The 14,020-nt window shown below is 38.7% G+C and overlaps 1 protein-coding gene across 4 annotated transcripts in view; it reads right to left on the bottom strand.

Moving 5' to 3' along the window:
- Positions 1-14,020, bottom strand: part of ARMH4 (armadillo like helical domain containing 4) — a 157,127-nt gene that overhangs the window by 126,649 nt on the left and 16,458 nt on the right. For all 4 annotated transcript variants that reach the window (XM_004450672.5, XM_023586639.2, XM_071213913.1 and 1 more), the window contains exon 4: positions 13,565-13,777. In XM_004450672.5, coding sequence (XP_004450729.2) covers positions 13,565-13,777 — 213 coding nt within the window. The remainder of the gene's footprint in view (positions 1-13,564; positions 13,778-14,020) is intronic.

The raw sequence follows: 14,020 nt of genomic DNA, 5'->3' as shown, positions 1-14,020 counted from the left end.
ATATTTAATAGTCTCATTGCTTGCTCACATTGTGATTTCACCTTTTATTTCTTTAAAGCTTTCATATATGGTTATTTTATGTTCTATACCTGACAGTTGTAGTATCTAAGGTACTGGGTAAGACAGGCAAATTGTCTCTTTTCTGCTGACTCTCAGTCATCGTGGTTTGTTTCCTTGTTAGTGTGGATCTTTTATCATAAGCTCATATTTGCTTGACACTAATTTGTGCGGAACTTGTGGATCTCAGTTTTTCATGCTTTCCTCCAAAGAGAATTCACGTTTGCTTCTGGGAATCAGGCTGCAGTACAAACCTGGACCTACTTTATCTCCTATGAAAGACATAGATTTAATGTAGGAATTTCATCTTGCTACTAACCCAACTTTGTTTTTAGATTTTTGTTTTTAACAAGTTTTTTATTGTCTTTTTTTTTTAAGATAGATCACACAAAACGTTACATTAAAAAACATAAGAGGTTCCCATATGCCCCACTTCCCACTCCCCACCCACTCCCACTCTCCCTCCTCTCACATCAACATCCCCTTTCATCAGTAAGGCACATTTATTGTATTTGGCGAATACACTCCAGACCACTATCACACTGCATGGACCATAGTTTACATTGTAGTTCATACTCTCCCCCAGTCCATCCAGTGGGTTATGGCAGGATATATAATGTCCTGCATCTGTCCCTGCAATATCATTCAGGACAACTCCAAGTCCCAAAAATGCCCCATATCATACCTCTTCCTCCCTCTCCCTGCCCTCAGCAACTCCTGAGGCCACTGCCTCCACATCAATGATACAAATTCTTCCATTTACTAACCCAAGTTTACTCTCCAGATTGCAATACTGATATCGCTACTTGTTGTAGAGCACCCTTACCTTTCCAGTATGCTTACTCCTTATGCTCATTCCTTGGGTCTCAACTCATATTTGGGGTTTACTTAAGCTGGAGAGTATGGTCTGTGGAGATTTTTCTTACTAACTGCAATCTCATTTGTGCATTTGTTTTACCCAAGATCTAGTTGTTTTGCAATGGTAGGACCATCAGTCTTCTGTCAGAAGATGAAATCCAAACAATGTACTTTTCAAAAACATCCATATTAACTATTTGAAGTTGGTTCAACAAGTTCAGTTAAGAGATTTTATTGGCCTTTCAAACTAAAATGGCATCTGTAACCTGGGGCACCTTAAAATTAGATGAAGTATCAAATTTTTTCATCAAATATTACTTCTGCTTTAAACTCTGTTGTTAATTTGTTCTATTGTGCTTTTTTAAATACCTTATCATGGTGGTTTTTAAAAGCAATCTACCCAAATTTCTTGAAAACTTTTTACTAAATTTCAAACTTCCCCTTGGCTCTATATTGTAAATATAATAATTAAAAACTTCCTCCAATCTAGTCTTATTATTAAAAGGTATATACCTTAAAAAAAATAACAAGGATATAAAAACACAAGCGACAAAATTTTTTGGTTGCAACCCAAGTTTCAGATAAAGATTTAAATATGTAGGCGGTACACTTGGCCCAGTGCTTAGGGCGTCCTTCTACCACATGGGAGGTCTGCGGTTCAAGCCCCGGGCCTCCTTGACCTGTGTGGAGCTGGCCCATGCGCAGTGCTGATGCGCGCAAGGAGTGCCTGCCATGCAGGGGTGTCCCCGCGTTGGGGAGCCCCACTCGCAAGGAGTGCGCCCCATAAGGAGGGCCGCCCAGCACGAAAGAAAGCGCAGCCTGCCTAAGAATGGCGCTGCCCACACGGTGAGCCCACACAAGATGATGCAACTAAAAGAAACACAGATTCCCGTGCCACTGACAACAGAAGCGGACAAAGACGATGCATCAAATAGACACAGAGAACAGATAACCATGGTAGAGGGGAGGGGAAAGAAATAAATAAATCTTTTTTAAAAAATAAATAAAATAAATATGTTTATTTCATTTAATATTATTTTCTCTAAATTAGAGGATTCTGCTCTTGATAATGTCATCTCCTATACCTGGTTAGCAAGCTAAAAAGACCAGTCTACCTACCTACCCTCACATTTACTAGATATGACATAAACCCTTTGCAGCCTTGCCCCCTTATAATTGGTGTGTTCACCATTATTTTCTATAAATCCTGCCCAAATTAAATAGAGTTATCTTGATAGAGCCCTAAAGTGATAATTACAAATTCTAGAATCTAACTTCTGTTCATTAAACAACTCATTTTTTATTCAGATGACAGCCTCTATGTGTTTCTCTCTGGAAAATAAGACTACAGGAATACTGTTTTATTTCTCAAGGGAAACATAAAATCTACATTAATATTGTATCAATAAAGTCTGAGCCATCTGGAATAAAATCTTTCTCTTCGGCAATTTAGCAGCCTTAAAGAAATACTGGCTTATAATAAACATACAAAACTTGTATATGAAAACCTTAACACACTCAAAAGGTAAATTATAGTTTGATTATTGATTTAGCAAAAATATGTACAAAAGGAGATTGTCCCTTCAAAACTTAAAACACAACTCAACTTACCCAAAAATGGGGTTTACATAATAATTTGTGGAAACATGCTTGTTTTATCGTACTTGTATGCATTTAACTCCTGAAAGCAGAGATGCTGTCTTATTCATTGTTGTGCCCCAATCCCCAGGATCAAGTGTTGTGACTTGGAAAAAATAAGCACTCAGTATATGTTGAACAAAATAAACTGAACCATACTTTAATTCATTATCTTCCCCTTCAAAATAAGTAGTAGTGCCTTTTGGGGACTGAAATATAATTCTTCTTAATCTATGTTATCAAGCAATAATAATATCAACTGTTTAAGGAAAATCCATCTTAAGATTTTTGTCACACTAGAGGAGGAGAGCGTACCAAAGAGGAATTACTCTTGCACAGATTAACTCCAATAATATTTTTCGAGGAAGATCCTCCCTTCCATTTCCTGCTCTATTCCTCCTTCCTTTTCTAGCCCTCCCACCCCTTATCCTGGCTTTTAGGAATGGGTTTAAAGAACCACTTAAGTTTATTTAGTTCCCCTTGACTAATTGTGTACAAATGTTTCTATGTACTCCAACAGGAAGAAGATGAAATAATGTACAACTTCTCAATGGGACCCAAGAAATCTAAACAAGTTCCTACTGAATCTCTAGCAGAACATGATCTAGCAGAACACTAATTCATTCACACAAAAATTGAAAAATGTCAAGCCCAAATAAGCTCTGGATTTAAAACAATAGCAACAAGAAACAGGGGAAGTCAAGTGGGAAATACATCAATTAAACCAGATGATGGTCCCAAAGTCATTCATTCATTTGCTGATCATCCTGTGCCGAGAGCACCTGGTGTCTACACGCCAGGGTAGATGGCTGCAGAGAGTTCAGTTATGAGGTCAAATGCAGATGGTTAAAAAATTCAGAAAGCTTCAAATAAAAGTCAGAATTTTCAGCTTATCTTGGAAAAATTTTGAGATCTGACAACACTGAGCTCACATTCTCCTCCTGGCAACAATATAAACAGAATCTGTCTGCACCAGAGGTAGAGCATGCTTTCACTGCAACCACATACCACTCCCAGAGTTATGCACCTCCCTCTCTGCTTACTTGCATTATCTACCTGGCCCCTGATGATGGTCGCACAGAGAGGATCTGAATACTTAAGTACAATAATGACTATAAAGTAGTACATCGCAAATGATAAATAATGTATAGTTTTAAGGAAATGAGGTCATCAATCATAAAAATAACTTATTTATGCTATTTATTTACTCCATATAAAAAATTACACTAAGAATGTTACATGCACAATCTCATTTTATCCTCACAACAAGCCAAGAGATAGAAACATCCCCACTTTACAGATCGGAAAACTGAGACCTAATGAAGTTAAATAATTTGGTCAAGATCACAACATTTATTCTTAATGGAGCCAGGACTTAACTCAGATTGTCTCTTTGGGTGGAACCACTAGCCTACACTGCTCACCAATGTGGCCTGGGTAGTGAGAGGCATCACAGAGGAAGAGGAGTGTGAGCTGCTGTTTCTGTTTCTTTCCTGTTCCCTTTTAATTTTAACCTCATATTCTTTTCTTTATGGAGCAGCTTAGCTCTGAGTATTATTTACTATATAATGTGACATAATGACCCTATTGTCATATAGGTGTGCTCTGTGCATGGTGAAAACAGTATTATTTTGCCTAGAAGGAATCATGCCAGGGGTGGGATTTCCTGGGAAGCATGGTGTGTACATATTGTTAATCATGACAGATTGCCTGGCTATCAACTGTCTAAGGACAGAAGGTATGTCCTTCAAACAGGAACCCAGGACAAACAGAGTACATATGTGGGGATGGGGTGGCTATGTAGAGGTGGGACTTACAAGAAATTTACATCTTAGTCTTGGCTCTTCCATATAGGGGCAGGGACAGGTAGTAGAAAATAAAAAGTGATTCTCTAGGGAAGTGGCTGTGTCTCATTTGGACTCCCATCTACCACATGGGAAGCCCTGGGTTCACGTCCCAGGGCCTCCCTGTGAAGGCAGGCTTGCCCGCACGCTGCAGAGAGCTGCCCAGGCCTCAAGCGCTGCAGAAAGCCGACTCAGCAAGGTGATGCAACAAAAAAGGGAGACAAGCAAAAACACAGAAGAACTCACAGTGAATGGACACAGAGAACAGACAGCACGCAAAAAGCCACGAGGGCCGGGGCAGGGGTGATAAAAAAAAAAAGTGATTCTCTGAATAAGAAGGAAGCTAAGAGTCGAGAAGCTAGAATATTTGGCAAAGTGCCTACAAAACTGGTTCCCTGCTTTGAGAATAAAATAGAAAAACCTTGTCAGAGTGTGGATGGGAAAGGGCCCAGGAGCCCTGGGAGCTATTAACTCAAGTAAGATTAGAGAGAAATTTGTGCTTTGTGAGCCTAATTCTTTTTATGTTTCTTTTATTTTCCTGTCTTATTTACTTTATGTCCACTTAGGTTTAAGCCAAATGATTTTAAATTTTCTATTAATCTCAGTTGAAATAAGTGAGGGAGCTTTTATCTATGCTTGAGTCAGATTTTTAAGAGGAAACGGAATTCCCCCAGAGAGCATGTAAAGCAGACACTTTGAGAAAACCCAGAGGGAAAGTAACAGGCCCCTTCCCATCTGGAGAGTCTCAACTTCATCTAAAAAACCTTGGTGATTTTTTTTTTTAAGATTTATTATTTTTTCCCCTTCCTCTCCCCCTCCTCCTCCTTCTCCCCCTGCTCTGCTGTTTTTGCTGTCTGTGTCCATTCACTGTGTGATCTGCTGTATCTATTTCTTTTTTTGTCTTCTCATTTTTTCTCCTCTAGGATTCACCAGGATTCAATCCTGGGGACCTCTGATGTGGAGAGAGGTTCCCCATCCACTGTACCACCTCAGTTCCTGGTTTCTGTAGCACCTTCACTTGACTCTCTTCCCTTCGTCTCTTTCTCGTATCATCATCTTACTGTGGGACTCACTTCCATGGGCACTGACTCACGAGCAGGCACTCAGCTCACTATGCCGGCACTTGGTTCACCACACGAGCACTTGTATGGGCACTCGGCTCACAACATGGGTACTCACACGGGCACTCGGCTAGCCACAGGGGCGCTCAGCTCGCCTTGGTGATTTTTTACACTTTTTATAGAAGAAGTTTCTATAGAATGGATTTTTACCTGGAGATGTAAAACAATGTAGAAGGTGGTACAAAGGCTGAGAAAGAAAAGACACCAGTAAATGTAGGCAGAATCAATGCAAGTCTTTCAAGACAAATTTAGTATCTGCAAGTGTGATAATTTTTTAAACCTTGTAAGGCCACTCAAATTGATGCATTACATTTTCTTCTAATCTTCCTTTGGGGATATATATGCATTTAAGTGTTAACAGGTAGTCTGGTGTCAAAACAACTTATGAACATAAGGCTATGAATATAGTCTGATAAGATGCAATAGATAATATCTTTACCTTATTTTAAACATTTTTAAGGTTTGTAATTTTCTTGTACTCCAATGCAGTAAAATTATCATGTTTACACTAGCCAAAGGATACTTTTATGTGTCTGTTTTCCTACTTAAAAACCATGCCTCATAAAGCATAACAATTTTCTTCAAACATCTAATTATACTTTCAAAATCTCCACAACCTACTATTTGTTCACCTTTGCACCTGGCTACCCCCAAGGTTGGGCAATTGACTGCCCCTTTTTAAAATGCAAAGCAATCTCTTCTTTATTAAAAAAAAAAAAAAAAAAAAAAACTAGTCTTAAGAAATAATTCTTCTAGCCAATAAACTAAATAAGAAAAACTTCCTTGACTACACGTTCATAAAACAATGTGTTGCTAGTGGAGGAAGGAGGGGGGGGACTATTCACTACCTTTTAGAAATTTTCCAATATTTTTTATTTCCCACCACTTATTTTTAATAAATATCAGTAGAACAATGAATGTGCATATTTATACAAATCTATACACATACACACCACCCCTCCCTGCATGTACATACATCACGTACACACACACACACAAGACACACACAAGCTCAGAAATCAATTCCCTGATTCTCTAAGATGGAGCTAAGTTCTGTTTTCTAACTCCTGGAGTCTTTTTTCTTGTAATTTCTACCTTTTTTTGCTATTTATATTTTTGTCTTACCACTTCTACTAAAATTTATGCCCCCTAAAGAGCAAGATTCACCTCCAATTCTTCTTTGTATTATCTGAATCACCAAATGAATATTTTTTAAATGTACACATAAATGAAACAGCTGAATATGTGCAAAACTTGTACAAAACTTGAAATGTCTTCAACAGTCATTAAGTATAATGTTATGAGTGTCTAAGGGCGAGTTTAGTAAGCAGTGCTAATTTTCTGATTCTAAACAACAAAAGCACACACACAAATACACACAAAGTTAGGGGCAATCAACTCTAGAACAATGTTTACTTAATTGTGATGGTGCCAATAAATGAATACCCTATGGTAAGAACAAAACTTAGAATGTCAGTTATCCTTCTTCAACAACAGAATTTGTGGACAAAGTTGTATGGCAGTACAGCACAATATTGATTTTATATATTTTTTACCTACCATTGGCTACTAGTAGCAAACACATGCTGACCATTTCTGAGTGCAGGTAATTTCCTAAACCACCCTATAGAGCATACAAGCACTTAAAAACACAGCTCTGACAATAAGAGAACATAAATATGCGATAAATTCCAGAGAAAGCATGATGAGATTTCAGGACAAGATAACAAAGTGACTTACAACAATAGACAACTGATAAATCACCAGCAATTCTATACTTCATAGCCTGTCACATAAGATACTTGAAAATGAAGCAAATGAAACCAAGAAAAAAAAAATGCTCATTCCTCCCTAACATACTTGACAATAAGTATTAGATATTTCTTATGTTCATATTTATAGAGATATAAAATTAAAGTTTTCTGTTAAAGACTCATTGTTGTTTCCAGAACAGGTATCTGGGGAAAAAATCCAGAATCTAAGCTATCACTAAAATCAAATGAAGGGCATATTCCATTGAATACTCTTTTCCACTCCTTCCCCACTTACACATAATTTAAGTGGCATAGTCATTGTTGCAAAATTAAATCAGAATCTAAAACATTTCCAAAAACAAAAATCAAAACCTGTGCCCATTCTTAACATAATTAGAGTGGATATCTTTAATCTCACAGTACAGTTCCACAAATGGCAGTAGACAGCTCTATTGTAACACACTCAACTTGATCTTCAACACTATATATCACATAACAGCAACCAAAGGGAAACTACATAAACTTGGTTTTATAGATATAGCCTTGTCGTGAGTTTTCTTTTTGAATCTCTTTCTCATTCATCCATTCTAGCTGACTTCTGAGTTGAAAAGTCACGTGAAAATTGGAGAAGTGATAAAATGCTCTCTGAAAAGGAGTACTTATTGAGAGGACCAAAAAACCCGATTTTGTGAATTAAAGTGCAGGTGAAGAGCAGACACTTTTCCCATAAAAATTACGTAAGCTCTTAAGTATCCTCAGTGGAGGTATTAAAGAAAAATATCTCTGAGACGTTTCCCTAGTGCTATTTTTTTTTTAAAGGCATTTCCCCAATTTTTTTTTTGGTTTGGGCAATAAAAGAGACAAAACATCTTGACTTCAGTACCAGTTGTGAGGGCATCATATTGCCAAAAATATCATTCAATCACCTGAATGAAGGCAAACTTTTTAAACAGGAATTTCTCCTGAAATTCCTATGTTATCAGTAGAGAGAATCCCTAGTGCAGTGACAGAACTAAGAACTCCAGATAAGATAGGGGCGATGGCAACACTATCTCAGTAGCAGAGGAAACTGAAAGGCACTGCAAATATATACTGAAAGTACTCTCTGAGAAGTACAGAAAACATCATTAAATTTAAATAGACACACAAATACACACACACACATACACATGAAGGCAGGAAAATGGATGTCACTGAAATAGATTGAACAACAAATGACAGCTTTCTGCTCTGTGTGCTGCCTGGCTAGGAAAATATGTCAAAAATGCAATCTTAAAAAAAAAAAAAAGCCTTTGAAAAGCAGGGGAAAATCTGTTAGAAAAGAAAAAAATCAAGTGAAATAATATATTTGGCCTTATTTTTAAAGATCAAGGTATATTTAAAAAGTTAACCAGGACTTCTCTGTTGGATCCCAAGAATTAAAAATCTTCATATATTAAAAAAGATATTCCTTCAGCAAATCAATTCCCATGAGGGAATTGTTCTATGAGGCTTGTGATAAATGGGCCTTTTGAAATAAATGAGGAAATAGGAATTGTATGGGAAAATGGCATAGGATTATACAGCCCCAACACTCAGTCTATAATCCCCACAGAAAGATAGAAAATAGGATCAGTCAGATCAAGAATCGAAGTTCTCCAAAGCAAAGAGTAATAAACTAATCCTAATTCATCTCAGGAGAGTCTGAGCAAACTCACTGTGTCTGTCTAATCAGCGCCTTGGTGTACCAAATACTTTTCCTTTTCTCACTAGCTGGAAGGCACAGATATTGACTGTTAAAACTAAGGAGTCAGTGCTGGGGACGGGAGGGAGGGTATTCAGAGCCTTAACCATAGACCTGGGAAATCTGTTTTGATATTCCTATTTCCTACATGTTTGTTGAAACCTAGCACCTGACCAAAAGAAACATACAAAAATAGAAAATAGATTTTTCTGAATATCAAATTATCAAAGCAATAACCTTTCACCCTATAGAGTTAAAGTTGTCATTTTACAACAAAGATGAATTTCCATCTTCCATGGGAATATAGAGAACTCTAAAATGTTTGATATATTTAAAGTAGACATATCATCAGTTGAGTTTCTAATAATATCCAGTAAGCAGAACTTCTTTTAAGTAAGACATATTGAAAGTTCTATTCCATTTGATAGCAGTATTAAAATATTTTAAAGATAGTTAACCCAAATAAATGCAAGAATAAAATTCCAAGTTTTCACAAGTAATCAAGAATTTTAAGTTGGCCTTTCGGAACAGAGAAAGACATCAATATTCAGCAAAAGAAGGAAATCAACCTATACATAGATAATGTCCAAAAATATTTTATGTAGTTTTAAACACATACATATATATTTGTTTTATATATATATATTTGGCATTAACCTAAAACATGAGTTTTGTCATGTATGTATTTCAAAGATGCTGAATATAGCCCGAGTAGAGTTGGCCTGAGATAAGTATAATGCATTTTTTATCATCCTGAAAACATTTACTTCCTTAAAAAAAAATCATACATAGAAGTAAAATGTTTCAGGCAAGGTGACAGATAAACCATTATCCCTTCAAAATTCAAAATGTATTTTTGCTGATGAGGTAAAGGGCTCAGTGACATGCGTGCAGGACTCTCAAGGCCCAGGCATTTTTCAGTGACAAGAAGCTTCTCCCATTCTACCAAATCACATCCCTCATGTCTGCCTGGCAAACTCCAATGGAGGCAGAGTCTCTTAGGCACTATTTCATAGAGATGTAAAGGAGAAGGGAAGAAGGCAGGGTGTAAAGTAAGAATGATTTTAGACTGATTTGGACTGCCAATTATTCCTTAAAGGATAGAAAGGCGCCTGATCCAGATATTTCCACAGAGGTTCCCTCTCCTTGGGTGTCTGGTGTCACCCAAGGAATGACATGTCTCCTTCCCATATCCCATTGAGAAAAAAATACCTTATTCTCTGGAGAAATGGTTCCTGTCCCCTGGTAGGAAGGAAGATATTAAAATAACATATAAAGATTTTAATAATATAGGTGAACAAATGCATATCTTAAACTAGAAAATCACATAACATTTGTCAATGCATCACAGAGATTAAAACTTGAAAGGTAGATGACTCAACATAGGAATAAACCCAAGGTTCCTGGTTAAATATAAATAATCTCCCTCTGGGTACACTCCTATGGTAGAATTAAAATACCTCACCTAGTCAAAGCTGCATGCTGCATTTATATTCCTGGGCAAGGTGGAAAAATATGCATCAGAAATAAATACATTTAATAATAAAAATACACATAAATACATGCCCCAAATATATGCAAGACTCTAGTATGTTTATCAGTTTAAATAAGGGTAGTATCTTCTGCTTTCTGAGGATTATATGCACCAGCATAAAACTAATTATAACATCACTAATATACACTAATTAAACATTAAGTGCACTCCCTGGTATTTAGGAGAAAAGGTATAGTAATTCAAATCTTAAGTCCAACAACCTGGCAGAAAGAACATTTTAAACCACAAATGTCTTTTATAAGCCTTGACAAGGATCACAGTTTAAATCAAAACCTGACAAAATATATGCTCAACAAGAAGTTGAAATTGAATTGTCTACAAGAAAAGAACTAAAACTCAAGGCCATCTTAAGCAAGTCAGGAAAATTCTAACATATTTCAATACAACTGCCATCATCTACTAAATTTAGAAAATTATTGCAGTTTCACAAGTATGGATTATTCACAAGTATAATGTTTTCTTCCGATTTAATGGACCCTTCTGGGTAAAGTTGTCATCTTTAACTCAGATTAATTTGGGGAAACCTGCTTTTTCCAGAGGGTATCAAAGAAAGCAGAAAACTAATGTGAGATGCTAAATTCAAAGTCATGAGATATTTATCCTAATGTGGAGTTAAGAGCTGTTAGCCTCTGAGACTACTTTAATCCATTTCTTAAACCAGAATTCTTCTGTGGAATTCTACACATTTCTCCTAAAATGTCATATTTCACTGTCAGAAAACTGCCAATGTTATCCTGAAAGTCTGTAATGGGGTCTGTTGCAAATCTTGCTGAACCAACTTCCCTGCTGTAGACTAGAAGAAATAAATACAAGCCTATATCTTTGCTACATCAAACACACTAATTTAATGCCCAAAAGATTACCTGCCATCCAGACTCATTTAAGAAGCTATGACATACAAATCTCAGGATATTTTGCACCCCCCAGCAAGGTGCTGTTTACTGCCAAAAAGCTGATTAATTAAATGACCTTGGAGTCATATTTCTAGTCTTCTTGTTTGCTGATGTGCAGCTGTGCCCAAAGGACCTTTTCCATCCTCAAAGCCAATGTCTTGGAAAGTACAATTTGTCATGAATTTCTCAGTCTTAATAGGCAAGGAGACTGCCTATCTCCAAAGAGTGCAGCATCCTAACCCAGAAATGTTACTAAGGTGGAACAACCCAGCATTGTTGATCAGAGCAATATTATTAAAATCTAATCCACATCAAAACTTCTCTCTCAGAAATCTGGTGGGAAAACTCAAGTTTTCCATTTAAACCAGTATTCTCAATCCAGAAGGCATATTGAAATCATCTAGCCTGGATCCTACCCCTCGTCAATTGAATCAGAATCTCTGGGAGAAGGACATGGTCATTGCAGCTATGTCTGAAAACTATTGATACAGACACAGGGGTTGACAAATTTTTCCTGTAAGTGCCATACAGGAAGTATTTTAGGCTTCATGGGCCCTTCAGGCTCCGCTACAATTACTCAATTCTGGTGCATAGACAACGTACAAATCTATTGATGTTTTTTTTCAATCATTTAAAAATAAAACCAGGCGGCAGACTTGGCCCAGTGGTTAGGGCATCCGTCTACCACATGGGAGGTCCCCAGTTCAAACCCTGGGCCTCCTTGAACCATGTGGAGCTGGCCCATGCGCAGCACTGATGAGCAAAAGGAGTGCCCTGCCACGCAGGGGTGTCCCCCCGCGTAGAGGAGCCCTACGCGCAAGGAGTGCGCCCCGTAAGGTGAGCCGCCCAGCACGAAAAAAAATGCAGCCTGCCCAGGAATTGTACTGCACACACGGAGAGCTGACACAACAAGATGACGCAACAAAAAGAAACACAGATTCCCGTGCCGCTGACAACAACAGATGCGGACAAAGAAGATGCAGCAAATAGACAGAGAATGGACAACGGTGTGGGGGAAGGGGAAAGAAAGAAAGAAAGAAAGAAAGAAATCTTAAAAAAAAATAAAACTGGCCTCGGGGCTGGGCAGCAGCACCCCTACCCTGGATGCTTCCAACAGGGCTGTTGAGACTGGCAAGAGCAGCCCCCGAGCCCCTCTCCCTCAGCCCCCAGCACCGGTGGCATCTCAGGGACACCTTCACTGAGGACACTGAACCAAGTCACACCCCTCGATTGCCTCCAGCAGGAAGTGGCAGTGTGGGCTGGGCCCCTACCTGCCGTGGTCCTGGAGTGAGTCAGGGCAGCTCTGCCCAGAAGGGTGTCCTCTGCCGAAGCCTTGTAGACCTGCCTGGCCTGCAGCAGGTGGGACCTGACTGCACCTCTCCCTGCTGTGAGCAATTGGGGTGGGGGTATAAGGGCCCTGCACAAGGCCTCAGGTCTGAAGCAGCCTAGCCTCAGGGCTCTGAGGCCAGCTCCCACCATCCTTCCCCTGGAGTCTCCAGACCTGGGGTCCAAGCCTGAGCCACCAGGTGCACCATTAACAACAGGCAAGGAGGCCTGGGGAGGCACAATGACCCCAGAGAGGGGCAGGTGGCAGGTCCTCAGGAGCAATGGGGCTGTGATGAGCAGGGACATTTCTATTTGGCCCCAAGATGAATTTTCTTTTAACAGCTTTATTGAGATATAATTCCTATGTCATATGCCCATTTAAATTGCTGAATTCAGTGGTTTTTAGCATAGTCACAGAGTTGCATAACAATTGCCACAATCAATTTTAGAACATTTTTCATCACCCCAAAAAGAAACCCTGGATCCATTAGCAGTCATTCCCCATTTCTCCCTTTCCCCCAGAACCTGGGAGACACTAATGTACTTTATAACTCCATGAATCTACCTATTCCAGACATTTCATATAAATGGAACCAGACAATTTTTAAAATGTAAAAATCGTTCTTAGCTTGCAGGCCATACAAAAACAGGTGGCAGGCCAGGCTTGGCTGGGCCATAGTTTACCCACCCACCCCTGAGCTACACAACAGGTTGACACACTTCTGCTTAATCTTGTCTCAAAAGCATTTGCTCAGAACTCAGTCCTAGAAAATATTCCCTTCAAAACATGGATACCTTCAGATTCAAGTTGATCCAGACCATATGAGGCAGCTGTAGTATCAAGGCCCATGGATGGGACAATGGTACTTCTCTCAGAGGATGTCTCAGAGGCACGAAGCGCTGGGGAGAGGCTGGCTGCCTCCTCCGTTATTCCAGGGGGCGTCACTGGAAAGCCCCAAACTGGCGTGAACAACTCTTCATTTGGGCCTGTGACTGTGTCCATTAAGTCTGTCAAAAACAAGAGACAGGACTTGACCCAAAAGATGCTCATTATAGACGTGCAAATATGTGCTTTCACTTTTTAAGCAAGAAATGGTTAATGAGACCACTATCTTATATACAGTAAGTTCAGCACCTAGATCAGCTCCTCTCTACATATTGTATCAATCCAGCTATCCAAAGCAAACGTTTAATCTTCCAGGAAAATTGTGTTTTCTCAAATCAGAAATTTTTAAATAAATTTTAAACTTC

The sequence above is a fragment of the Dasypus novemcinctus genome, chromosome 3 (assembly GCF_030445035.2).
Source record: "Dasypus novemcinctus isolate mDasNov1 chromosome 3, mDasNov1.1.hap2, whole genome shotgun sequence".
Lineage (NCBI taxonomy): Eukaryota > Metazoa > Chordata > Mammalia > Cingulata > Dasypodidae > Dasypus > Dasypus novemcinctus.
The sequence above is the reverse complement of the archived record's forward strand: the minus strand, read 5'-3'. Positions and strand labels throughout refer to the sequence as shown.